Source organism: Dromiciops gliroides, chromosome 4 (genome assembly GCF_019393635.1).
Source record: "Dromiciops gliroides isolate mDroGli1 chromosome 4, mDroGli1.pri, whole genome shotgun sequence".
NCBI lineage: Eukaryota > Metazoa > Chordata > Mammalia > Microbiotheria > Microbiotheriidae > Dromiciops > Dromiciops gliroides.
The window spans coordinates 208,654,406-208,680,346 of record NC_057864.1 but is presented as its reverse complement, the minus strand read 5'-3'; the positions used below and the strand labels follow the sequence as shown (position 1 = coordinate 208,680,346).

The 25,941-nt window shown below is 37.9% G+C and overlaps 1 protein-coding gene across 1 annotated transcript in view; it reads left to right on the top strand.

Moving 5' to 3' along the window:
- The first annotated feature begins 2,164 nt into the window (after positions 1 to 2,164).
- GNA13 (G protein subunit alpha 13) overlaps positions 2,165 to 25,941 on the top strand; it is a 63,820-nt gene continuing 40,043 nt past the window's right edge. The window contains exons 1-2 of the mRNA XM_044002785.1: positions 2,165 to 2,651; positions 5,243 to 5,469. Of these exons, the coding sequence (XP_043858720.1) occupies positions 2,369 to 2,651; positions 5,243 to 5,469 (510 nt within the window). The 5' untranslated portion in view covers positions 2,165 to 2,368. The remainder of the gene's footprint in view (positions 2,652 to 5,242; positions 5,470 to 25,941) is intronic.

Here is a 25,941-nt window from a genome sequence, read left to right as displayed (position 1 = left end):
TTATATTTGACTATTTGTATCTCATATCGATGTATCCACCAGTTGAATAAATATATAAGCTCCTCAAGAACAAGGCCTGTTCTACTTTTTCCTTTGTACCCTCAGGAGAGGTTTAATAAATGTTTATTGAATTCTCAAAAGGAATGAAGTGAATGTCCCATTTCACAGTCTTGCATCTTGAAGGTTAGGACGACTGCTCATCCACCTCTGCCCATTTACTACCTACTTGTTCTGCTGGCCAATCTTGCATTTGGGGCTTGGAGGTAAGAATTCTTTCCACAATGTCTACAGCATAGCAGGATTTTATACAGAAGCAGCTGCAAATATCCCATGCTCTTACACAAACGAATGAGAATTAGGTTGCCAGGCCAGAAGCAAAGCAGAAGCAAAAATGGTTTTTCCGTTTACAGCTGTAAAGGACAAATGAAAAATTCTGCTTCCTTGGCACCACTTAAGTCTCACTACCAGCAGCTGTGATTTTCAAGTTTCCATTCCCAGAAGTATTTTCAGGTGTCCTGCCTGAACTTTTTTTGGATTAGGGGGAAAAAAAGAGTCCGTTGGCAGGCCACATCCTCTATAACCTGGCAGGAACCAGCTTCTCTCTGCTTCCATCCTCAACTTGTTTGCTTATCTATTTCCTCATAGGGAAGGGTCTGCATTATAGAATGCCCGGTCTAGGGGAATTTTTACCATGACCTCACCCCTCCGGCTGCTGCCACTCAATATTTATTGAGGCTTCTCTTAGTTCAGTAATCTTTGTGCACGGTATACAAAACTTTCTTAGGGATGTAAAAGGCCAGAGTTAAAGTCCCATTGGTGCTGTGGAGAGAATGCCAGACCTGGAGTTGGGGAGACCCGAGTTAAAATCCGACTTCTGAATTTACTAGCTGTGTGATCCTGGGCAAGTCACTTAATCCTTTTGCCTCAGTTTTCTCATCTGTAAAATGAGCTGGAGATGGAAATGGCAAACTATTCCAGTACCTTTGCCAGGAAAACCCCAAATGGGGTCTCGAAGAGTTAGTCATGACTGAACAACCATCATATATTTCCAATTCCTTCAAAGAAAAGACTGCTCAAATCCCTCTTTCAGCAAGATCTTTTCTCCGCCCCCATTCCCTTCGAGATGACCTCTCATTTACATGGTATGTATATGTGTGTATGTATATGTACACACACATACATACATACATATACACATATATCATATGTAGTTTTGTATCTTGTCCTTCCTAGCATAATGCAACGTAGGGGCTGTGTTTTTGCCTTTCTTTGTATACTCAACCGCTAAGCCTGGCATACAGTAGTTGCTTAATCAATGCTTGTTAACTGTCCTTCCACACATCTAAGAATGCCATACACAGCCGCCAACATAATCTTAAAAGAGTAATTTTGTGCTTTTGTTAGGGAAAAGACAGACAGGGAAAGAATGGACAGGGTGGGGTTGGGAAGTGCTAAGATCAATTGTTCCACGAACTGAAAGGCTATATAGGAGAATAAGACAAATTGTGGAACCGATAGCTTTTTGCATATTTCCCCTCCAAGTCAATCTCTTCCCACTCCGCTCGCCAAAAAAAAAAAAAAAAAGACAATATTCTTCCCTTGCGGTTCGGCTACACATCCAAGAACCAACAGCCAATTTTCGTGGGAAATCAGGAAAGGGAGGACGGTGATCTATCATTTAACCCATCGCACAGGGAGTGGTCCAAACAAGCAACTACCTAGGGCGCTGACATACTCGCCAGGGCTGCAGAGAGTTGAGGCTCGCACCACGACCTCAAACAACTTCCTCACTCTGGGGCACTGGAGAGTAGCAAAGCAACCCTACTGACTCCAAAGGAGCCCGCAGTCCTGTGAAGGTCACGTGACGTGTTGCTCTCATTCGGCCTCTCCCACCAACTCCAGCTCGCTCGCGACTCGTAGAGGCAGGTGGGGAGGGGAGGAAAGGGGGAAACGAATGGAGAAGCTCTGCGCGTTCTCTCAGTCGCAGAGGAGGCGGAACCCAGGCTTGAGGGTGCGCGCGCTGGCCGAAGGAGGAACTCGTTGCGCGCTCCGTAGCCCGCCCAGAAGGAAACGAGGCTCTGGGGGGGGGGGGTGCGCGTTCGCGTCCTCCCCCCACCCCCGTCTCCTCCCCCCCCCTTCCCCCACCCCCGTCGTCCCGCCCTGCCCTGCCCTGCCCGCCCAGCTCGATTCCTCCCGCCTTCGTTCCCTCCCTCCCCGGCGTTCGGGCCGCGCTCCTCGTTCTCGATCTGCGGTGCCCGGCCGGCGGCCGCCGCCAGAGGAGGAGGTGGAGGGCGCCGGAGGTGCGGGTGGCGGCGGCGGCGGCGGCTGAGGAGGAGGCGGAGGAGGCCGCGGAGGCGGTGGCGGTAAGATGGCGGACTTCCTGCCGTCCCGCTCCGTGCTGTCCGTGTGCTTCCCGGGCTGCCTGCTGACCAGCGGCGAGGCCGAGCAACAGCGTAAGTCGAAGGAGATCGACAAATGCCTGTCGCGGGAGAAGACGTACGTGAAGCGGCTGGTGAAGATCCTACTACTGGGCGCCGGCGAGAGCGGCAAGTCCACCTTCCTCAAGCAGATGAGGATCATCCATGGGCAGGACTTCGACCAGCGGGCCCGGGAGGAGTTCCGCGCCACTATCTACAGCAACGTGATCAAAGGTGAGGGGCCCGGGGGGACCTTGTCAGCCCAAGGGCCCACTGACCCGGGGCGGGGCGGGGCTGGGCGGGGGCCGAGGCCACGGGAATGAAGCCCGCGACCCCTAGGACCGGGAAGGGGGCCCCCACCGGTCCGGCGGCCGGAGACCCTGCCCCCGAAGTGTAGAGGAATCTCCCTGGGCATCATCTCCCACCCCACCCCCGTGCTCCCGAGTAGAGGCCGCCCGCCCCGGCCTCGCCTCTGAAGGGAAGTGTGGCGGGGTGGGGTGACTCGGCGGGGAGCCACCCCACCGTCAGTGGAAGGGACCGCGCGGGACAGTCCTCTTGGCCCCACGTTGGCCGCCGGACACTCCCCACCCGGTACCGTTCCCCTCCTCGGGCTGACCACTGTCCTTTAAATTATCGTTTCTGACCTCCTCCTCCTCCTCCTCCCTTTGGTAAAAAACCCTGAGTAAAGGGAAACTTTGTTGTTTGTTTGAGTAAAGGGAAACTTTGTTGCTTGTTTGCATCGGAGTCTTCTCCGGAGCCACAAGCGTCGGCCTGTGGGGGCTTCTCGTGGGTTGTCTTGGGCTCTTTTTTAAAAAAAATTTAAAGGTTGTCAGACTTAGGCTGTGCTGGTGGCAACCGGTTTCTGTAGGCAGAGGTGTTTCCTCCCCCCAAAAAAGTCCTAATAGTGGTTATTCTACTTCATCCCAGCTATTTGCACAGTCCCAAGTGCTTCTGTTTTTTTTGTATAGTTTCTTGGTGTGGACGGGACACCCAATTGAGCCACAGTTTAATTAGCACCGTAATGGGCACTTACATAGGAATCGCTTTATCTAATTGAATCGGGAAAAAAGAATGTTAAGGTCCGTTGCCCTTCTTTTATGTAGCTACATTTTCAGGTTGCATAAAATGATTTGGCAGGAGTTTGTAGCAGAAGCACCAGGATCTAGAGCGAAGTGATCTTAGAAACCACTTGGTCCACCTCCTCCCTTCCCAACCCCACTTTGCAGATAAGAAAACTGAGGCCCAGAGAAATTGTTACTGACCGAAGGTCTTACAAATAGTAAGTGGGAGAGATGGGATCCTCTGGTTTCAAATTCTGCTGTCTCTGTGTTGTACCATGCTGATTTATTATATTCAAAAATACTTTTTGTGCATGTTTCTCATAAATCTCCTCCCTGGGACAAACAACCTATACTTTTTTTGGCTGAGTTTAAAAGAAAAATGGATGTTTTTGGTATGAAGGAAATTCGAAGAAATTGAGATCAAGGTCATTTGTTGCCTACAATCTACTAGTTTTCGTGTTTTGAGATTTTCTTTATGTAATTTCTGAGTAGCTACTTCAAGTAGTCTTGGATTTCAAGTCTTTTATAGTAGTAATTTCTTAGTGGGATTACTTCAGAGAGTAGTAAAATAATTACTTTGTGTTATTTTTTTCTCCCAAAGGTCTTCTCAGAAGAATAGGTTAAGAAAGTTAAATTAAGCCTTAGTATACTTCAGCCTTTTACAACTTCATTATCTTCATATATACTTAGCCTTCCTTGTTTGATTTAAGTCAAAATAAAGATACTCCCTTTCAGTCCCTTACTATCTCCTCACCCCCCTTCTTAAAATTAAAACCTGTTCTTTGAAAAAAAGGTTTTAACATTCCTATCTGAAATTGAGTAAAGCCCAAGTAGGTAAATATTGTTTAGAAGGCATATTAATAAATGGATGCTAACCTTTTAACTAACTCATGAGCAATTTAAGTGACTTTAAAAAATGCTTTGAAGGCTAGCTAGTAGTATCTTTGAACACCTATTCTTGGGTCTTTCTTATCCATCTGAATGAGTCCATTTTCTATGCATTCTACAGATGGATCCCAGGAATCTGGGTTCATAGCTACTAAGATAGATCAGAGGTTTAGTGATTGAAATATTGGTTCTTAAATACCTAGGCCTAGGATCTATGAAATAAAATCTCTGTAAGGTTAGTTACCCTTCAGCAGTCCTCATTAAAACACATACACACACTCAAACTCTCCTTTTCAGGGAAGACTGCCATTCTGTTAACTTGACTTGATTTGACAAGCAGGAAGCCCTAGATGACTTGATCTTGATGTTGACCAGAGTGTATGGGAAGCATCAGATAGCTTCAGATCCTGATGCTAGTTGTCTTCTGAATAAGTATCTTTAGATTACATTTAAAATTCCAAATAAAAACAAAAATGTTTATTGAATTGAAATTACTGCCTTGCTCTGCCAGAGTGAATAAAGTGTCCATTAAAAGAAAAAAGTGGCAGTATTTTTTTCTCAACAGTTTTTATCTACTCCAGAAGTTATTTTATTTTGGGTTTTTTTTTTGTTTTGTTTGTGTTTTTTTCAGAAGTTATTTTATGAAATGATTTGATTTGATTCAAAATTCATTAGAATAAAAAGTAATGTTAATGATATCATGAGTACCCACTTTTATCTATAAAACTCTTGGTAACTTATACTCTGGGTATTTGTAGAGATTGTAAAAGTGATCAACTTAAAGCAGTGTTAAGTTTTAATCAATACCAGTTTTTTAAAAAATGTACAAACAATTTCAAGTTTTAATAATTTTCTTCACCCTGTTTATTTTTTAAGGTGTGAGGGTCCTTGTAGATGCTCGAGAGAAACTTCATATTCCTTGGGGAGATAATTCAAATCAAGGCAATGGAGACAAAATGATGGCTTTTGACACTCGATCAGCTATGGCAGCACAGGGAATGGTGGAAACACAGGTTTTTTTGCAATACCTTCCTGCAATAAGAGCATTATGGGCAGATAGTGGTATCCAGCACGCTTATGACCGACGTCGAGAATTTCAACTGGTAAGAAATATTCGTCTTAAATGTTTTTTATAAAAACATTCAGGTGAAATATATTAAGGAATACTATTAAGCACTCCCCTCCCCTTTAAAAAAAATGAACTATAGCAAAATGAGTCTATCTAGAATCCTGATCTATGAAATTGATGACCACTGTCCGTGTGATTTTTTTTTTTAACTAAGCAAAGAAAACAAAATAAACCACAAAAGGGCTAATGAAATTGGAGTGCTTAAAAAACATTTCTTTTCTTTTCTCTTTTTTTTTTTTTTTTGGCAAGGGAGGTCATAATGTCCATTAAGGAAGAGCTTTCCTTAAAAAAAAAATTTCCAGGTTTTATTCTTGTAGTAGATAACAGTTAAATATAATTGCTTTGGTTCCCCCTCCACCCCACCCACCCCCAGTGCCTGGCACTATATATGTTGTTTAAATCATTTTTCAGTTGTATATGACTCTTCCATGACACCATTTAGAGTTTTCTTGGCAAAGGTACTACTGGAGTGGTTTGCCATTTCCTTCTCAAACTCATTTGACAGATGAGGACACTGAGGTAAACGGGCTTCAGAGACTTCCCCGGCATCACACAGTTAGTAAGTGGTGTCTGGTGTCTGAGGTTGGATTTGAACTTAGGAAAATGAGTCTTAACTTCAGACCCAGCACTCTACCCACTGTTGACACCTACGTGCTCTGGCTCTCTATATAGTAGGTGCTTAAATATTGTTGAATTCAGAAACCCTGCTTTAGTGCTTTAGTCCTTTTGCTTCATGTTAGAGGTTTTGGTTTGTTTTTTAATAGTAGCTTTTTATAGTTAAGGACCTTATTATGTTTAATCAATAGTAAAATATACTTTTATTGATAAATCACATATACTATGAATTAGTACATGTGTAAATTGGAATATATATGTATGTGACGTATACCACAGATAAGAATCTGTGGTATTATCTTTGACTCTTCCTTGTGCCAAAATGAAATCCTTCTATGAAAGAGATTCTTAACTTGCAATCCATGAACTTATTTTTAAAAATTTTTGCAACTGTTTCAATATGGTTGGCTTCATTTTGTGATCATAAGTATTTTATTTTTTGCATTTAAAAACGTTATTCTTATCTATTAAGCTTCACCAGACTCCCAGAGGGGTCCATGAGACAAAGGTTAAGGCTTGCTGTTCTGTGATTTAGTAGACAATTTTTTATGAGAGGCTGTGACCAAAACATTTCATCATTCTATGATCAGGTTGGGTGACGATCCTCAATGAATTCAGCTAGACGGTCTTCCAAAGTCAGAAATGTCCCCTTCTTGGTTGTGATAAGACCTGTAAGAGCTTGGATTCCATGGCATGATCTTTGAGAACCCGTGGTCACCTTCATGTCACAATGAGACATTGTAGTAGAACTTTAGTGGAGATTATTGTTCCCTAAAATATCATTCCTAAGTTTTCAGGAACAAAAAGTCCCACTAGTCAAGTCAACAAGCATTTGTTAATCACCTTTCATGTGCCAGGCACTGTGCTAAGCACTAAGGATACAAAGAATGGCTAAAAAAATCCAGTCCCTCTCAAGGAGCTCACAGTCTAATGCAAACAGTTATGGACAAACAAGTTATATAGAGAATAAATTGGAGACAGTCTCAAGAAAGGCTCTAAGACAGGACCTGTGGTGGGGGGGTTGCAACTAGGTGGCGCAGTAGATAAAGCACTGGTCCTGGATTCAGGAGGACCTGAGTTCAAATGTGACCTCAGACACTTGACACTTACCAGCTGTGTGACCTTGGGCAAGTCATTTAACCCTCATTGCCCCACCAAAAAAAAAAAGGACCAGGAATGGCTTCTAGGAGAAGGTAAGAGACTTAAATAAGATTCAAAGGAAACCAAGAGATAGAGATGAGGAGGAAGAGAGTTCTAGGCATGGAGGACAGCCAGTGGAAATTCTTGGTGTGAGAAGATGGAGAAAGAAATCCTTTGTAATTTAGTCATGAATGCTTTAATTGTATTTTGCAAAAACTGAAAAGATTTCAAATAAGAACAAGGTAGACTCTTTTTAAATGTAGAGGTGGTTCCAATCTTGAAAAGTGTTACTCTGAAATAAACTATTTGATAGCTGAAACATGTTTAATAATGTTAATTATTATTATCCATGTACAGGTAGTCCCAAAAGTCTCTGCAGTTAAAACTACACTAAAACTTGGGACATTCTGTATATGTGTGTCACTGCAAAATGATGTGCAAACCACAGTTATTTCTAAGCAGTCTTGACTATTAAAACTATTTTCACAGTATTCATGACAGTGGAGGGGGTAGGAGGTGATCAGAAAATCCTTTTTTTCTGTAGTCTATAATATTTACTTCATCTATACAATCTAACTCTTAGTTTATAGCCTTATGTCATTTTCTTCTATTTCAGTTTGTGAAAGTTTTTTCTCTTCAACTGTAAGTTCTCAATAGAGTCTAGAAGTAAAAAATCAATTTCACATCCCTTTCCAGTCTCCATTGATTTGTTTACCCTATATGAGAAGATCCATGGTGTAATGGATAGAAAACTAGCTTTGAAGTTCAAAAGATTTAGGTTCATGTTTTGCCTCTTGACACGTACTGTTATTGTGACCATGGGCAAGTCATTTAATCTCTCAGTCCTTTAGGCAACTCTTTGAGGCTGTAAGTTGTAGAGAAGGTGCCAAATTCCAGCATTGGTAGCTGGAATTTGTTTCTCTAGGCATTTCCTATACTAATGGACATCACAGATCCAGTTCCTGTCCTCGTTCTTTAATAACTTTGGTTATGGGTATGATAATCTGTAAATACTGTTTTAAAAATTTGTTGACATTAGACAGGGACATTATACAGGATATTTTTCAATTCAGCAAACATATTAAGCACCTACTTTGTGTGAGGTACATAGAAAGGCAGATCTTGTGACAGAAAATTGGTACCATCAACAATGATTAATGTTCTGTAGCTAACATCTGCTGTACAAGGGAAGAGAGAAGGATTGTGTTTTTTTCCATTTGCCTTTAAATGGTTTTTGGGGGGTGGGGATGGGACAGTGAGGGTTAAGTGACTTGCCCAGGGTCACACAGCTAGTAAGTGTCAAGTGTCTGAGGTCAGATTTGAACTCAGGTCCTCCTGAATCCAGGGCCCTTGCTTTATCCACTGTGCCACCTAGCTGCCCCCTAAATGATTTTTACAAATTATTTTTGCTTTCTTAATATAGTCAGAAAGCTGCACAAGACTTAGTTAAGATCTTTTTTAAAATTAATTAATGACTTTTACTTTTTATATTGCATTTAAACTGTGTGTGTGTGTGTGTGTGTGTGTGTGTGTGTGTGTGTGTGTGTGTCCCTCTCCTTCATACACCAACTCACCCTCTTTATCTGGGAAGCCTTCAGCAAAAATTTTAAAAAGAAAAAAATGTATTGTTGCTAATCAACATATTGATTGGAGGAGAACTTAAGCTGTTCAATTGAAAGATAAAAAGTAATTTAGAATGTTTCATAGGAAAGAATAGTAAATATTTTGTACCCTGCTGAATGAGATAAAAGGAGATTTTATTTCTTAATTTTATGTTTTCACTTTTGGTTGTTAGAAACTTTCAATTTTAAAAATTGTGGTATAGTTTAGGAAGAAAATTGTTAGCTTGAAGAACATAATTTCTTGAATAACCATAATAAAGACTATAGTAATAGCAGCGGAACCTGAGATATCATTGATATAGGGAAGGACTTAAATTTTTTCTACTCATGGCCCTTTTTCACCAGAAAAAAACTTTTACACGACTCCAGGTATATAGGTATATAAAATAGGTTTACATAACCTTTTACTGTTGCCAAATTTTTCGCGACCTCCACATTCAGTTACTTGACCCCATATAGGGATCTTAAACCCACAGTTTAAGAAGCTCTGCTATAGGGAACTCCCAGATGACAAAATACCTTCTATTAATGCAAGAGTACTGAGAGTTTGTGACTTACCAGGTGGGTTTACAGCTATCTGATATAATGAGGTTAACCATCCCCTTACCAAGGCACATCCCTGCCCCTCTACATACATAAGTGATCACATTCCATTCCATCTTCTTCAGTAGATTTCCCCTTTATTATCCCTACTCTCATTTATCTTTAATTTCACCCTGTCTACTGACTGCTTCACTACTGCCAGTAGACATATCTATGCCTCCTTTGATCTATCCATCCTTCCCTATTTTCCCATTCCTGTCTTCCTTTTTATTACTAAACTCCTTGAGAAAGCCATATATGATAGATAGGCTCTTCTCCTTCCTTTATTTTCACTCTCTTAACTCTCTGTGGTTTTACTTGGTGTCTCATCATTCAGCTGAAGATATTCTCTCCAGGTGCCTTCTGCCAGCTATAGAAATGAATTGGAGACGAGAGAGTGGAGGCAAACAGAGGCATTGTTTTGTACAGTAGCCTAGATGAGGACCTGAGCTAGGGTAGTGGCCATCTGAGTACAGAGAAAAGAGGACTGATGTCAGGCATTTGGAAGTGGAATTGACAAGACATGGCAACTGTTGGGATATGGGAGTTAGAGCTGTGGAAGATGAGGACCGAGGCAAATCTGTTTGGTGGTAATGCCATTAATGGAAATAAGGAAGTCTATAGGAAGGAGGGACTTAGGGAGAAATATCATGAGTTCAAATTTGGATGTGTTAAATTTAAGGTTATTTATATTAATCAATTTTAAAATAGGAATTTAATAATCATAATTCAACAAGGCACTTAATAGCGCTTCCCATGTGAAAGGAGACAGGACTAAAAATCTCTACCCTTGAGAAGTTTACATGATGGCTTAAAATATTTTTATACAGAGCAAGTTAAAAAATTGTACAACATCTGGCCAACCCATTTTCTAGCTATATGTACAGATCCCTCCTGTACTTTACCTCAGTGTGCACCTTTATAAACAGATATTACTTGAAAATAATAAACAGATGATTATTCAATTGGAAAGTGATACCTTTTCCTTCAACCTAATAATTACATTGTTAGGAAAACAAAAAAGAACTGTATCTTAAAAGATTTCCATCACAACATTATAAGCAAAAAGCTGGGGAAAAAATCCTAATACCTCAACAATGGGGACTAGTTAAAAGTCAGAGTTTTGCAATATGTTAGTGTAATGGACTAATACTACAATACAATTATGAGAACTACAAAGAAATCTGGAAGGGACTTTTAAAAATAATGCAAAGTGAAAAAAAATGCTGAATCAGAATAGTGGAGTACATCCTTAAAACTACTACCATATAAGAGGAAAATTAAAGAGGATAAATTGTAGAAGAGGAATAACTGAGAAAACAAATTTATATTTAAAATTAATTTAAATGCAAATAACATTAATTAATTTGAAAAGAAGGAATACCTTTGTAATTCACTATTGCCCTTTGACTTAAGAGATTATGATTTTCTCTGATACTTCTTAATAATGACAACTTAAAACCCAAGACTTAATAAGTGGATTTCTGGTTTTATTCTTTTGTAGTTAAAGCAACTAGCAAAGTAATTATGTCTTTGATATGCCAACCTTTGATACAAGAAAACTGAATGTTGCATAGAATAATTTTGGCATTAGTTTCAGTTGCTGCTATGATTTTTCTCAAGTTCCTTTTTTTTTTTTTTTCCGAAACTAACACAAAACAAAAGATACTGTACCATTCTGTGCTTATTATCTCTTACCCAAATAGTTCACTAATATAATGCTGTGAGGTTTTCAAAGGGCTCTCTGCATATTATCTCATTTGATCCTCACAACAAATCCTATGAGGTAACTATTACAGGAATTATTGTGATAACACTTTTAATGTATTATCAGAGCTGAGATTCAAACCTAGGTCCTCCTGTCTCTGAAGTCCAGCTATAATTAATGTTCTCATATCCTGGTTACATTTGGGAATATACAATTTCTGGAACTATAGTTTTGGAGTAGTTGAATACCTGAGAAGAATAACCAAGGGAATTGTATAACTTATGAAGCATATTGTATAAAGGTTTGATCATTTTTCTAGTATATATGTTTGATATACACCAAAACACTTTTTATGAAACATAAATGATCATTTATTACTTTTATAGGTTCAAAGAGATGGGAATTTCCTCTTTCCTATCCATGTTAATGGGATTTTTTACATCAAAGATTTCTGTGTGGCACTTATCTCTTTTAGCATACTTTTCACACTCTGTAAAGTTGAGATAGTGACTGCACTACCTACCTCACAGAACTATTGTGAGCAAAGTGTTTTGCAAACATAAAGCACTATATAAGTGCTAGAATAGAATTCCGTAAATTCAGTTCTTTAAGGGAAAAAATATTTTTCAAAGAAAGACACTTTAATTCTCAACCATTTTAATTCTAAACTTTTATTTATCAGTATCCCAGTGCAGATACTATTGTGAAGTTTAGTCCTAAGGAGTTCATTGAGAGGTTAAGTGATTTACCCAAAATCACATAGCCAGTATATTTGAGTGTCATAGGTGGGCCTTGAACCCAGATCTTCCTGACTTTAAGGCTAGCTCTCTATTCCCTGCCACCTCTTTAAAAATCCCATTAAATAACTCAAAATACTATTATTATCTCAGGTAATCCAAGAAAATACCTTTAACTATGGCAAAAGAAATATGAATCTTGGGTTTTTTTCTTTTTCCTAGTAAGAAAGCCTGCTACATTACAAATTTATCTATCTTAAGCATTATCTAAAACACTAGATCTTACTAATAACTGAGAAAAACTGACTAGAAAAATAAATAGGGATAAATTTATCTGGATAACAAATAGGTAAAAAATAGAGAGGAAAAAAAGAAAAACACAAGAAGTTTGTGTTGACAGCCTTACAGACAACCAAAAAAATAACCTGTATGGAGGATCTCTTCTCACGTTCGAAAATATGGGGGAATTGACAAGAAAACCTGTCCAAAAAAAATGGAAATTGAATGCAGGCTTAAACCTCACACTTACTGCATTTCTATTTTTTTCAAACAGATTTTGTAATTACTGATTATATTTTTAAAAGATTAGTTTTAATCATTCCATCTCCCAACACCTCCCCAAATTTCCCTTCTGCCTTTAAACACAATGTATCACTTTTCAGTGAAGGTAGAACATAAACAAAGAGAATTTATAAAAAATGATTGAAATAATGGGAAATTACTTTTTTAGTTTAATTTGTTAAACTTTAGGACTTAACAAGATTTTTATAAGACTGAAATTTTATTTGTGTGATATATTTTTCACCAAAGGTTCAAAATGGCATGGCTCTATGAGAAGGTTTGTAGTATGAAATAGGAAAGATTTATAGGAAACCTGTCTTTGGGTAGCCTTTGTGGTGCAACAGAAAAAATACAGTATTTTTAGTCAGAAGACCTGGGTTTGAGTTTTGGCTTTATGACTTAGTAGATCTAGCTGTTGGGGGAATCAGTTCACTTGTATAACCTCGTTTTCCTCCAGCTGTTGGGGGAATCAGTTCACTTATATAACCTCATTTTCCTCATCTTTAAGATAGGAATTATAACACTCTGCCAAATGCCACAGTGTTGTTATGAGGAGCTATTAAGATAACATTAATCACTTTATAAACTTGAAAGTTCTCTGTAAACTTGAGCTATTGTTATTTTTGTCAAAATATGACCAACTAAAATATTATGGATTCTACTATATTATCAGAATAAGATTGATTATATAGGATATGTAAAGATATATTCCTTTTAGAATTCTACTTTTCTACTAAAACATTGTTCAGTGATAACTAGGGACAGAGGAATTCTGTCATAGTAGGAAATAGCAGTTTTCTGCTACATTGGGTGTATTTTTTTTTGTTCATATAGACATAAGAAATTAAACTAAAAAGGGAATGGGAGAGGGACAAACTTATCCACTAAAAAAAGTGGAGAGGGTTCAGTAGTGAAACTCAGTGTATCAAATGTATAAAGTTTCAGCAGCAATCAAGAGGAACTAAAGGTCCTAATATAAGGAAGCAAATTTTATCTCATGGGTTCCTTATTTTTTAAATAGTATTTTAGTTTTTTCCCAGTTATGTGTCAAGACAATTTTTTAGCATTTATTTTACAAGATTTTGAATTTCCGATTTTTCTCCCTCTCATCCCTCCCCTCCCCCTTCCTAAAATGGTAGAAAGTTTGATGTAGATTATATATGTGCAATTATGTAAAACATTTCCATATTAGTCACAGTTGTGAAAGAAAAAACAGATCAAAAGGGGGAAAACTTGAAAAAATAATAAAGTAAGTGAAAAAAAGTATCTCGATCTGCAGAGTCCATCATTTCTTTATCTGGATGTTTTCCATCCATTTTCCATCATGGGTCCTTTGTAGTTGTCTTGAATCATTATGTTGCTGAGAAGAGCTGTGTCATTCATTGTTGATCATCATGCAATGTTGCTGCTACTGTTCTGCTCATTTTACTTTGTATCGTTTCATACTTTTTTTATTTAAAAGAAACAGGAGAATTGGAGGAGTTGGAGTAACTCAAATTCTATATTAAGGCACCCTCATTTGAGGAAATCTAGGAAATGGAGGAATGAGGGGAGGGACCCGGGAACATTTGGGTGAAGGTCAATTGGGAGAGAAACAGAAGGATTTTTTGTCATCAGAGTATGCTACAGAGAACTGGATAAAAAGAAGAAATAGATTGAAGAATTTGGGAAATTAGATCATAAGCCTGGTAAAGAGAGATAATAAGGAATATGAATTAACTCAGACATCTGCTGGAACTCTTTGCCAAAAACAAACCATATAATAAGTTCTTGGCTTGCTTTAATGATTTCATCCTTCAAAAGGTAGAAGAACCAACAGGGAATTCTAGATCTGATTCTCAGTAGTAGGGATGAACTGGTTGCTGGGGTGGAAAATGATGGGGATTTTGAGGGAAACTGACACTTCCCTCTTAGAGTCCATAATAGACGAGAGGAAAGCTTGTCATAACATGACATGCAAAATAAATTTGGAGAAAGCAGATTTCAAAGAGTTCAGAAAAAGGATAGTTAGGATCCTTTGGACTAGGTACATAATTCTAATGCAGAAGAAAAATAAGAGTCCTCTGAAGAGAACAATGTGTATGGACAAGGAACAGATTCAGATTTTTTATATACATATATACATACACATACATTGGACAGAATCAAGGGTAGGGTACCTGAGAATGAGCACAATAAACCTGTTGTGTTATATAAAAAGAGGATCACTTGTATTTAGATATGATCATTGTGTTGTTTTGCTTTACTATACTTTTTGTTACAAAAGAGGTTTTTCTGTGGGGGTGAGGCGGAGTTAGTGGGGAATAATAAATATAATAAAGAGGATCAGTAAAATATTAAAAATACATAAAAACAAAAAAGTTAAAGTGACAAACAGAACAGTCCTGTTACCTTATTAAATATACGCTTTCAAAAGAATGGAAATTCACAGTTGTGTCCTGTTCTTTGCATGTTGAAATGTTTGTGTATATGGTTAAGTTCATATTAAAAGAAATACTGGGGGCAGCTAGGTGGCGCAGTGGATAAAGCACCGGCCCTGGATTCAGGAGTACCTGAGTTCAAATCCAGCCTCAGACACTTGACACTTACTAGCTGTGTGACCCTGGGCAAGTCACTTAACCCCCATTGCCCCACAAAAAACAAAACCAAAAAAAAGAAATACAATTTTAAATAGGGACAGGAATGCTACATCTCAGAATAAGCTGAGGCTGTTTTAGATATGTTGAGTGAAAAGAGGATCAAAGCAGAACTAGGACCAACAATTGTAGTGTATAGGACAAAGATAATTAAGGACAGAAAAAGAAATGCTATTCAGCTCTCATTTTCATTTTCTGTTTTCTCTGTCAAAGAGAATGACTTTTGCATTGGAAATGATAGAACAAAAAATTACTAATAAGAGACTTGAAACTGGAGATAAATAATGTTAGTACCAACTATCCTTGATGAATTTGTCACCAGCCTAGATAACTACATGCTAGGATACTGCAAGAACTTGGAAATGATGATTGCTAAGACAATATCAGTAAAAAAAGGAGAGGAACCTTGGGACTCAAAATGTTGTCCTGATGTCCAAAAATGGGAAATGAACTGTCTATATAAAGTGCAGGTCATTGAAGTTGATTTAGGTTTCTGGGAAAATTCTAGAATGTATTGTTATAGAGATGATTAGAGAACATAAGATTATAATTGTCCATCTGTAAAATTTTTTAAATTAGCTTATATTTTAAACTACTATATCATTCTTAAGCATAGAGAAATTGTGGAGAACAAAACCAATTTAAAGAAAGCTTGGCTAAAAAAGGTCCTGTAGTACTTGTGTAACCCTGTGGAAATCATAACATCTCTGGGCTTTAGTTTCCTTATCTTTGAAAAAGAGGTTTAGGTTTAGAATTCCTTCTAAAGCCCCTTCCAGCCCTAAATCTGTGATGCTTTTAGGGAACAAGAGGTTTTCTCAAACTATATTTCTAAACTTTGCCAGTTTGAAATTGATTGAAAAATATAATAAATAAAAGATTTCATTCTCCTTGTTGCTTATTTTAAAAAATTTGATTTGGTAAAACAAAATGCTGTCTTAAAGATTATTTTCTAAAAAGGTGCTTCCCATCCTTGTATTAAACATTATTCAAGGTTCCTTGAAATATAGAACAATAGAAATTGCTCTTTCCAACATCCTTTGGTAAACATCTATATACATATACATATACATATACGTATATGTGTGTGTATATATATATATATACACACATATATATGCTTATCAAATATGTTTATCACTATATTATAAGAGATTTAGAGTTCAAGATGGATTATCTGTGGATGATGAGGTCCTTCAGAAGCTCCTTTTTGCAGATGAAATTTTGCCAGGAACATAAAATCTTAGAACATTGCAAAACCTCCTGGTAGAGATCTATAACAACTAAAGAATTTGGTCTGACTTTCCCAGATTTTGACATTTATTTGAATAAACCATTCATAATGGTTGGGGTGGAGATGTTAGTACAGGTGGAAGCGATGAAGAATTTAAAATGAAGATCACATAAAAGGAATTCCTTGACTCCTTAACTATTTGTCACTTCTCCCTCCACATATATAAGCTGTTACCAAGAGCTGTTGATTTCACCTCTCCATCATCTCTCAAATAAGCTGCTTTCTCTCCTCCAACACAGCCACCACTCCAGTGCAGGCCATTTTACATGTGGACTATTGCAAGAGGCTACTTGTGAGTTTGCCTGCCTCATCTCCCATTCCAGTCCATCCTCCATCTAGCCATTAAAGTGATTTTCCTAAATCTCTGGTCTGGCCATGTCAGACCCCCTATTTAATAAACGCCTGTGGCTTCCTTTCTCCTCCAGGATCAAATGAAAAATATTTTGTTTGACATTCAAATCCCTTCATAACCTAGGTTTCCTTACATCTTATTCCCAACTCTATACTCTTCAGTCCAATGACACTGACTTCCTGGCTGTTCTATGAAAAGACACTTAATCTCTTGTCTCTAGGCGTTTTCTCTTGCTGTCCCTCATGCCTGGAATGCTCTCCCTCTTCAATTCCACATACTGATTTCCTTGGCTTCTTTTAAGTCCCAAGTAAAATTGCATCTTTTACAGGAAGCCCTTTCCTAAAACCCCTCTTACTTTTAGTGCCTCCCTCTGTTAATTATTTCCTGTTTATTTTGAATATAACTTTTGTTTGTCCATATTTGTTCACATGTTTGTCTTCCTCATTAGATTGTGAACTCCTTGTGGGCAGGGACTCCCTTTTCTTTTTCTCTTCATATATCTGTAGCACTAAGCACAGTACCTGGCACATAGTAAGCATTTAATAAATGTTTATTGATTAATTAAATGAAGAGACATGGTAAATGTGTGCAGGCTGCAATGTATGACCAGTGAGGAAAAACAGTAACAAAAGATAGGCATCAAAGAAATTTATGATAGGAAGAGAAAATAAGCTGGTTACCATTGAGGGAAAGTGATGGTGGACAGCCTACTTACTCCACAGGTATCCCTACCGTGTTAGGAATAATCAAAGAAGTCTTCTAGCATATTGAGTCGGCTCTGTGTGATGATCTTATAGAAGGATATGGACAAGAGTTACGCAAAATGGGCAAAGAAGGATGCAATCACAGATTCATTTGAGTCTAAGTGGTGAACATCTACCTGAAGCTCTAAAGAATTTTTACATTAATTGAATGTTATGGTAGTGATTATCAGAAATATTTTAAATCTAGTCTTTAAATAAGATGTTTTTAAATGTTCATTAAGATTCCTTTAATAATTTGATAGATTTAAATATTTAAAAATATAAGCAAACTATATATTTTCAACCATAAAACACTATTTTTTTCTTTTGAGGGAAGGCTAGTAAGTGGCTTGGACCAGATTTGAATTCAGGTGCTCCTAAATCCAGAGCGAGTGCTCTACCCACTGCACTACCTAGCTTCCCCACTGTTTTCATATTTATACACACTCATACACATAAATAAAAAACAAATTGATTTGTCAGTAGTTCCTAAACATTTGCTTAATGTCAGGAATATATTGGCAAGGAACTTTAAATCTTCTAGATGAGATGGGAAAGATATTCAGATAAATACAATACAGAATAGTTGTTTGCACAAAATGTAAAAAGTGTTCACAGTTTCTGACTAAAGAGATTAAAGGAGAGAGACCTAAAGGAACAGGTAGCATTTTCTTAAAGGACAGGTAAAAATTTGACAGGTAGATATATGGGGGAAGGCTATTCCAGGGATAGGAAATAGAGGAAGTGTGTTAAAGAACTGTGTACATTCTTTTGACTAATGAGTAGTCCAATTTTATTGGAATATAAAATCGATGAAGAGAAGGAAGTAGTATGTGCTAAGATTGGTGCCATATTGTATTAGGTCCTTGAATACCAGGCTAAGGAGTTTAGCCCTTATTCAATAAAATGGAATCATATTTCTTCATCAAGAAAATTAATCTGGCAATGATGTGCCAGATGGAGTGGGCAAAAGGGTGAATGAAGTCTTGGAGGCAAAAAGACTGGTTAGCAGACCATTCAATGTTAGCAAACATTCAAACAAGAGGTAAGAAAGGGTGGCAAGTAGTAGAAGGGGATAGACAAAGCAAGATATTACAAGAGGGGTACAATCAACAGAACTCAAACTAATTGGTTATGATTAATGAGGCAAAGAAAGATGGAAGTTATAACCTCCAATTTTCAAGTTCACTTATTTGGAAAAATGATTTCACCATTCACAGAAATTAGGAAATGGAACTGATCAGAGTCAAATAGGAGTTCTGTTTTTCACATATTGAGCTTGAGGTTGGGATAGAAATACAAATTAAGAAATCAGGGGCAGCTAGGTGGTGCAGTGGATAGAGCACCGGCCCTGGAGTCAGGAGTACCTGAGTTCAAATCCGGCCTCAGACACTTAACACTTTACTAGCTGTGTGACCCTGGGCAAGTCACTTAACCCCAATTGCCTCACTAAAAAAAAAAAAAAAAAAAAAGAAATCATCCTTGATTAGTTAATGATTACAGCAGAGAAAGAAGAGAACTGAGTATTAGAGAATATATACACATAGGAGATAGATAACTATAGAAAACATTGTTAATTACAGTCAGAATGTGGGTGGGGAAGGTACTGAACTAGAGAAACTGAAATTTTTTTAAAAATCATTTGTTAAGTCTCGGAAAGTGAAATGATGTGAAACACTTTACTAAAAGGTGTTTGAATTTTCACCTGTGATATGTTGGGAACTGAAGAAAGCAACAAGTAAACTATGTTCTCTAAGAAGCTGATTATCACAAAGAATTATAACAATTCTTAAAATAATGTAAAAAAGGGGCAGCTAGGTGGCACAGTAGATAGAGCACTGGCCCTGGATTCAGGAGGACCTGAGTTCAAATCCAGCCTCAGACACTTAACGCTTAACTAGCTGTGTGACCTTAGGCAAGTCACTTAACCCCAATTGCCTCACCCCTCCCCCCAAAAAAAAATAATGTAAAAAAATAAACTAGATTCCAAGATCAGTTTCCACAGCTTTTATGGTAAAAGGCAAAGAAAAATGCTATTTGACACAACCAAATAAGCTTTACCACCTATGTTGTCATTTTTCAGTCATACATAACCCCATTTGAAGTTTCTTGACAAAGATGCCAGAATAGTTTGCCATTTCCTTCTTCAGTTATTACCTACACATGCACACACAAAATTTAGTCTGCTATTGGAGTATTGTTTGTGCAATGTAAAACAGTTAAAAAGCCAGAAGGGAAGAGGGGGAAAAGTAACAGAATTAATCTTTTATTAACTATTGTTAATATCTTTTTTTAAAAAATTCAGAATCAAGGGGGCAGCTAGGTAGTGCAATGGATAAAGCACCAGCCCTGGATTCAGGAGGACCTGAGTTCAAATTCAGCCTCAGACACTTGACTCTTACTAGCTGTGTGACCCTGGGCAAGTCACTTCACCATCATTGCCCCTCCCCCAAAAAAATTCAGAATCAAAAAGGAAAAACTCAATTTGTACAAGGCAGTAGAGGTATATCTTAGACACCTTTAAGGGAATTTATCCAACTCCTTCATTTTACAGATGAGGAAACTGAGTCTTAGAGAGTTCATAACTTGTGTAAGGTCACATAAGTAGTAAGTAGCAGAAACAGGATTCAAACTAGATCCCCTTATTCCAAATCTAGTGCTTATTCCACTATATCACAATAGTGGAATAAGGGAAAATCCTTCTAATTACAGATAGAATTCAGCTTTCACAAAAAACATTATGTCTAATTTGACATAATATAGCTATTTTCGAGGCAGGCTCTCATCCCACTTCCTCTCTGAAGCACCTCTCCCAAAGGTAATTGTCCCTTTCAAGGACAATTCCCTCTGGGCAGCCATTTATGCCAAGCACTATGCTAGGCACTTGGGATATAAAGCCAAAAATACTGAAACAATTCCTATTCTCAAGGAACTTGCATTCCATTGGGAGACAAGGTGTGTGTGTGTGTGTGTGTGTGTGTGTGTGTGTGTGTGTGTGTGTGTGTGTGTGTGTGAAGTATATGAAGAATAAATCCTAGGGTTTTTTTAGAGGGAGATCACTGATTTGTTGAATGGGATTAGGAAAGGTTCCATGATTATGAATGTGATGGTAAATGTGGTACTTAAGCTGCATCTTAAATCAAGTGTGAGATTCTTAGGCAAAGTAGTAGAGATGGCTTTCTAGGCATAGAGAGGATGAAAGACAGAACTATAGATTGTGGAAAGGGTAGTAACATATAATGAAGCTTGAAAAAATAAACTGGCCAGGTTCTGAAGGGCTTTCAATGCTAAACAAAGAAGTTTACATTTAATCCTAAAGGGACCCACTGGAGTTTGATTAAGAGAGTGACATAGATCTCTTCTGAAGAAGATCGCTTTAGTAGCCTTTTCAAAACAAGAGTATAAATAAAAGTATTCCCACATAGTCATTTTCTGTATATCTATAGGAACTTGCACATTAAAGATTTTAATGGTGGGTTTTTTTTTTTCCTCACGGGGGTCAAGCCAACAAGAAGTGAAGTTAGCTAAGCACTTGGGGATACAAAAAAAAGGCAAAAAAAAATAATCTTCTCAAGGAGCTTACAAGTCTAATTTGAGAGACAGCATGAAAAGAGCAAAATATAGACAAAATAAATTGGAGATAGTCTTAGAGGAAAGGCACTAGCAGCAGGAGAGTTCTTGGCCTTTCTCAGATTATTTTTTTAATGTATAAAATTCATAGGGTTACAAAGAAAATTAATTCTATTGATAATAAAGTTAGCAAAGTATTTTTTAATAGACTTTTTGGTTTTTTTGTGGGGCAATGATGGTTAAGTAGCTTGCCCAGGGTCACACAGCTAGTAAGAATCAAGTGTCTGATGCCGGATTTGAACTAAGGTCCTCCTGAATTCAGGGCCAGTGCTTTATCTACTGTGTCACCTAACTGCCCCTGCAAAGTATTTTTTTTTCAAAGTATTTTTTAAAACAAGTTCACAGACCCCAAGTTAAGAACCCCTGAACTAGACTAATTCCTATGAAGTAGAACAGAGATCTCACCATAAATTGATGGTTAGAGAAAGGCTGGTCAGGTTCCTCATTCAGATTAGTCCAAAGTTTTCACACTAATGTACTCTCAGTGTTATTTTTTTTCTTTTTGTTGTTGTTGTTTTGTTTTGTTTTGTTTTAAATTAATAAAGGATTTTATTTTTTCCCCATTACATGTAAAGATAGTTCTCAAGGTTTGTTTATACAAGCTTTACAATTTCAGATTTTTCTCCCTCCCTCCCCTCTCTCCCCCCTCCCCTAGACAGCAGGTAATCTGATATAGGTTTTATATAGATAGATAGATAGATAGATAGATATACACACACACACACATAATAACATTAATCCTGTTTCTGCATTAGTCATGTTATAAGAGAAAAAAATCAGAGCAATGATGGAAAACCTCAAAATAGAAAAAAAACAACAGCATCAAAAACAAAAGTAATAGTATGGTTCATTTAGCATCTATACTCCGCAGTTCTTTTTTTTTTTCCTGGATTTGGAGATCCTCTTCCATCACGAGTTCCCTGGAACTCTTCTGTGCCATTGCATTGGTGAGAAGAATATAGTCCATCACAGTAGATCAACTCAGTGTTATTCTTAATAGAGTCAACATTATTCTTTTTTTTTTTAAAACATTATTCTTGATACATTCCTACAGAGGGATTGGGAAGGCCAAAGTATGCTTCCATAAGTGCTATATAGATATTAGGTACTCTTGTTATTTGACTTGATAATTAAAGAACTTCAAATTTTTTTGAATTGTCTCATTTTTAATAGTTGAAGAAACTGAACAATTGCTAAGACTTGTGTCGTTTGTCCCACCTGAAATTTGAAAAAAAATTTAAATATGACTGGTAATTTTATGGTTTGGGGCGGAAATTGTGCAGATTTTTGTCATTTTTAGCTCTGTAGCTATAACATTTGTAGTGCTTAATTTTTCTGTTGAGCTATCTTTGCTAATTTAAATGTCAAAAATAGTTCTTAAAAATAAATTGTGCCTTTCAAAAGCCAGATTATTAAGGGCAAGAAGCTATAATGGTTCCCCTGCTACTTCTACAATCAAGTAGAAAATCCTCTATTTGGCTTTTACAGCCCTTCATAACCTGGTCCCTTCCTACCTGTCCCTCCCTTCACTCTATACTGTGCAATCCAGAGACACTGGCCTCCTTGCTCTCCCTTGAACATAACACCATTATCTCCTGACTGAATGTTCATTGTCTAGCTTCCATGCCTAATATGCTCTCACTCTTCATCTATTTCATGGCTTCCCTGAGTTCTTTCATTTTCCAGCTAAAATCCCACCTTCTGTAAGAAGCATTTTTGTGAAGATCCCCCTCAATTCTAGTGCCTGCCTTCTAAGATTAACACTAGTTTATCTTGTCTATATATTATTTGTACAGTTATTTGCATGCTGTCTTTCCTATTAGACTGAGATCTTCAAGATGGTCTTTATAAAAAAAAAAACAACAAAAAACCTTTCTTCATATCTTTAGCACTTAATGCAGTTCCTAACACTTGTAGGCACTTAATAAATGCTTGTTTAACTTCACTAATCTGAATTTTTTCAGTCACCTTTGTATGCCACCTGTGAGGGACCACATGACCACATTACACTTTGACAAAAGAACTAACGATCTAAATAGATTTGTTGTACCTGTAATCCCTGCTGCTGGGGAGGCTGAGGCAGGTGGATCACTTGAGCTCAGTGAAACACAATCTCAAGATACAAACGAAAAATAACCAAGGATCTAAAATTCTAATTTCATGTTTCTTTTTGAAGAGACATTTTCATTTTATTACCATAACTAAATTTGCAGAAATATGCATTTTGGGACAATGACCACACATTTATATAGCACTTAAAACACAGGTGCTTTCTTAAAAGTATCCCCATTTTACAGGAGAGGAAACTGATATTCAGAGTAGTTAAAGCAATTTCCCTGTGGTCTCATAGCTAGTAGGTCTCAAAATTAGGTGTCAAAACTAAATCTTCGGGGCAGCTAGGTGGTGCAGTGGTTAAAGCACCGGCCCTGGATTCAGGAGGACCTGAGTTCAAATCCAGCCTCAGACACTTGACACTTACTTGCTGTGTGACCCTGGGCAAGTCACTTAACCCCCAATGCCCCTCAAAAAAACCCAAAAACTAAATCTTCACTCCAATTTCAGTGATATTTCTATTACCTTTTGCTGCTCTCATTCTGGATATAGTTATTTGGGGGTTGGGGGGAGGTGTAAAAGATAGTAATAAGCCTATGTTACCTCTTTGACCTTCAGTTTTCCCTTCTGTAACATGAGGGAATTGGACTAGGTGGTCTTTAAGGTCTGTGATACCAGAAGGAATATAATATCACTTGTAAACTCTGGCCTTAGGAGTCAAAATACTTGAATTCAGAGTCCCAACTGAGCCCTTAATTAGCTATTTGACTGAGGGACCAATGTACTTACTAATTCTTACTCCTGTATATATTAATGTTAGTACTTCTTTTCTCCTGTCCTGGTCTGCATCCAACATGTCTAGCAGGAATAGACCTTGGGGAACCTCTCTGCTGTAACTGGTGAAGCTCTTGAACAACCTCTCCTCCTGCATACTCTTCTCTCTGGGTTTTCAGTATGTTATCTCCAGTTCACTCATCTATACTTCTCCTTTGTTGATTCATCATCCATGTCATGCAAGGCTGTGTCCTGGACTCTTCTCTTTTCTATCTATACTCTCACTTCATGACTTCATCTGCTCCTATGAGCTCAGCTATCATCTCCTATGCAGATGACTCATATGATTGAATAATTAGCTCTAAGATTTTAAAATTGGAACTTTTTTTTGAACACAAGTGGGGATACCTTTGTAAATTGGTTTGAGTGCATTTTGTGTTTAACATCCATACAACCAGAAGACAATTGGTATATTCAACTGATCAATCACTGTGCTAAGTGTTGGGGATACAAAAAAGGGCAAGACAGCCCCTGACTTCAAAGATCTTACAATCTAATAGAGATAAGCATGCATGCAAGCAAAAATGTAAATAGGCTATATATAAGATAAATAGGAAATAATTAAAAGAGGGAAGCACTAGAATCAAGAGGGATTGTGAAAGGATACCAAGGAAATTAGTAGGAAGAGTTGAAGAGGGAGAACGTTCCAGGCATAGAAGACAGCCAGAGAAAATGCCCAAATGCAAGAGATAGAGTGCCTTTTCATGGAACAGCCAGGAAGCCCCTGTCATTGGATTAAAGGATACAGGGCTTTGGAGTAAAATATGAGGTTGGAAAGGTAGGTGGAGACTAGGTTATTGAAGGACTTTGAATGCTAAACAGGAGGATTTTATGTTTGATCCTGGAGGTGATAGGAAGCCATGGAAGTTTATTGAATAGGGGAGAAAGTGAAATTGACAGGCTGGCAATAGATTGGATATGGAGGATGAGAGATAGCGAAGAGTCCAGGATGACTCCTAGGTTGAGAGCCTGAGGGACAGTGAGGATGCGGTTGCCCTCTACAGTAATAGGACAGGTAGGAAGGGGAATAGCTTAGGGGAAAAGATAATGAGTTCAGTTTTGTATATGTTGAGTTTAAGGTGTCTTTGTGTTGTAGAAGATCCAGTTTGACATGTCTGAAAGGCAGTTGCAGATGCAAGCTTGGCAGTCAGCAAAGTTTGGGGCAGAATAAGTAGATTTGAGAATTATCATCATAGAAATGGTAATTAAATCCATGGGAGTTGGTAAGATCATCGAGTGAAGTGTAATATAGAGGGAGAAGAGAAGAGAATCCAGACCAAATCCTTAGGGACACCTATGATTAAAGGGCATGATCTGGAAAATGATCCAGCAAAGGAAATAGAGAAGGAGCAGTCAGATAGGTAAAAGAGAATATTGTCTAAGAGAGAGGAAAGTATCAAGGAAGAGAGAGTGATCAACAGTGTCAAAGGCTACAGAGATGTCAAGGAGAGAAAAATTGAGAAAAAGCCTTTGGATTTGGCAACCAAGAGATCACTAAGTAACTTTGGAGAAAGCAGTTTTGGTGGAATGATAAGCTTGGAAACCACATTGTATAGGGTTAAAAAGAGAGGAGAGGGGGCAGCTAGGTGGCGCAGTGGATAGAGCACCGGCCCTGGAGTCAGGAGTACCTGAGTTCAGATCCCGCCTCAGACACTTAACACACACTTGCTAGCTGTGTGACCCTGGGCAAGTCACTTGACCCCAATTGCCTCACTAAAAAAAAAAAAAGAGAGAGAGAGGAGAGAAGGGGGAAGCACCTATTATAGGTGACCTTTTTGAGCAATTTAGCTACAGAAAGCAGAAAAGAAGGTAGTCCAGGGATGGAAGAATCAACAGAATTCTTTCAGGCTAGGGGAGGCATGGGCCCATTTGTAGGGAATAAGTCAGTGGAAAGATTGAAAATAAGTGAAAGAATGGGGACAACAAAGGTGTTGCAATCTATT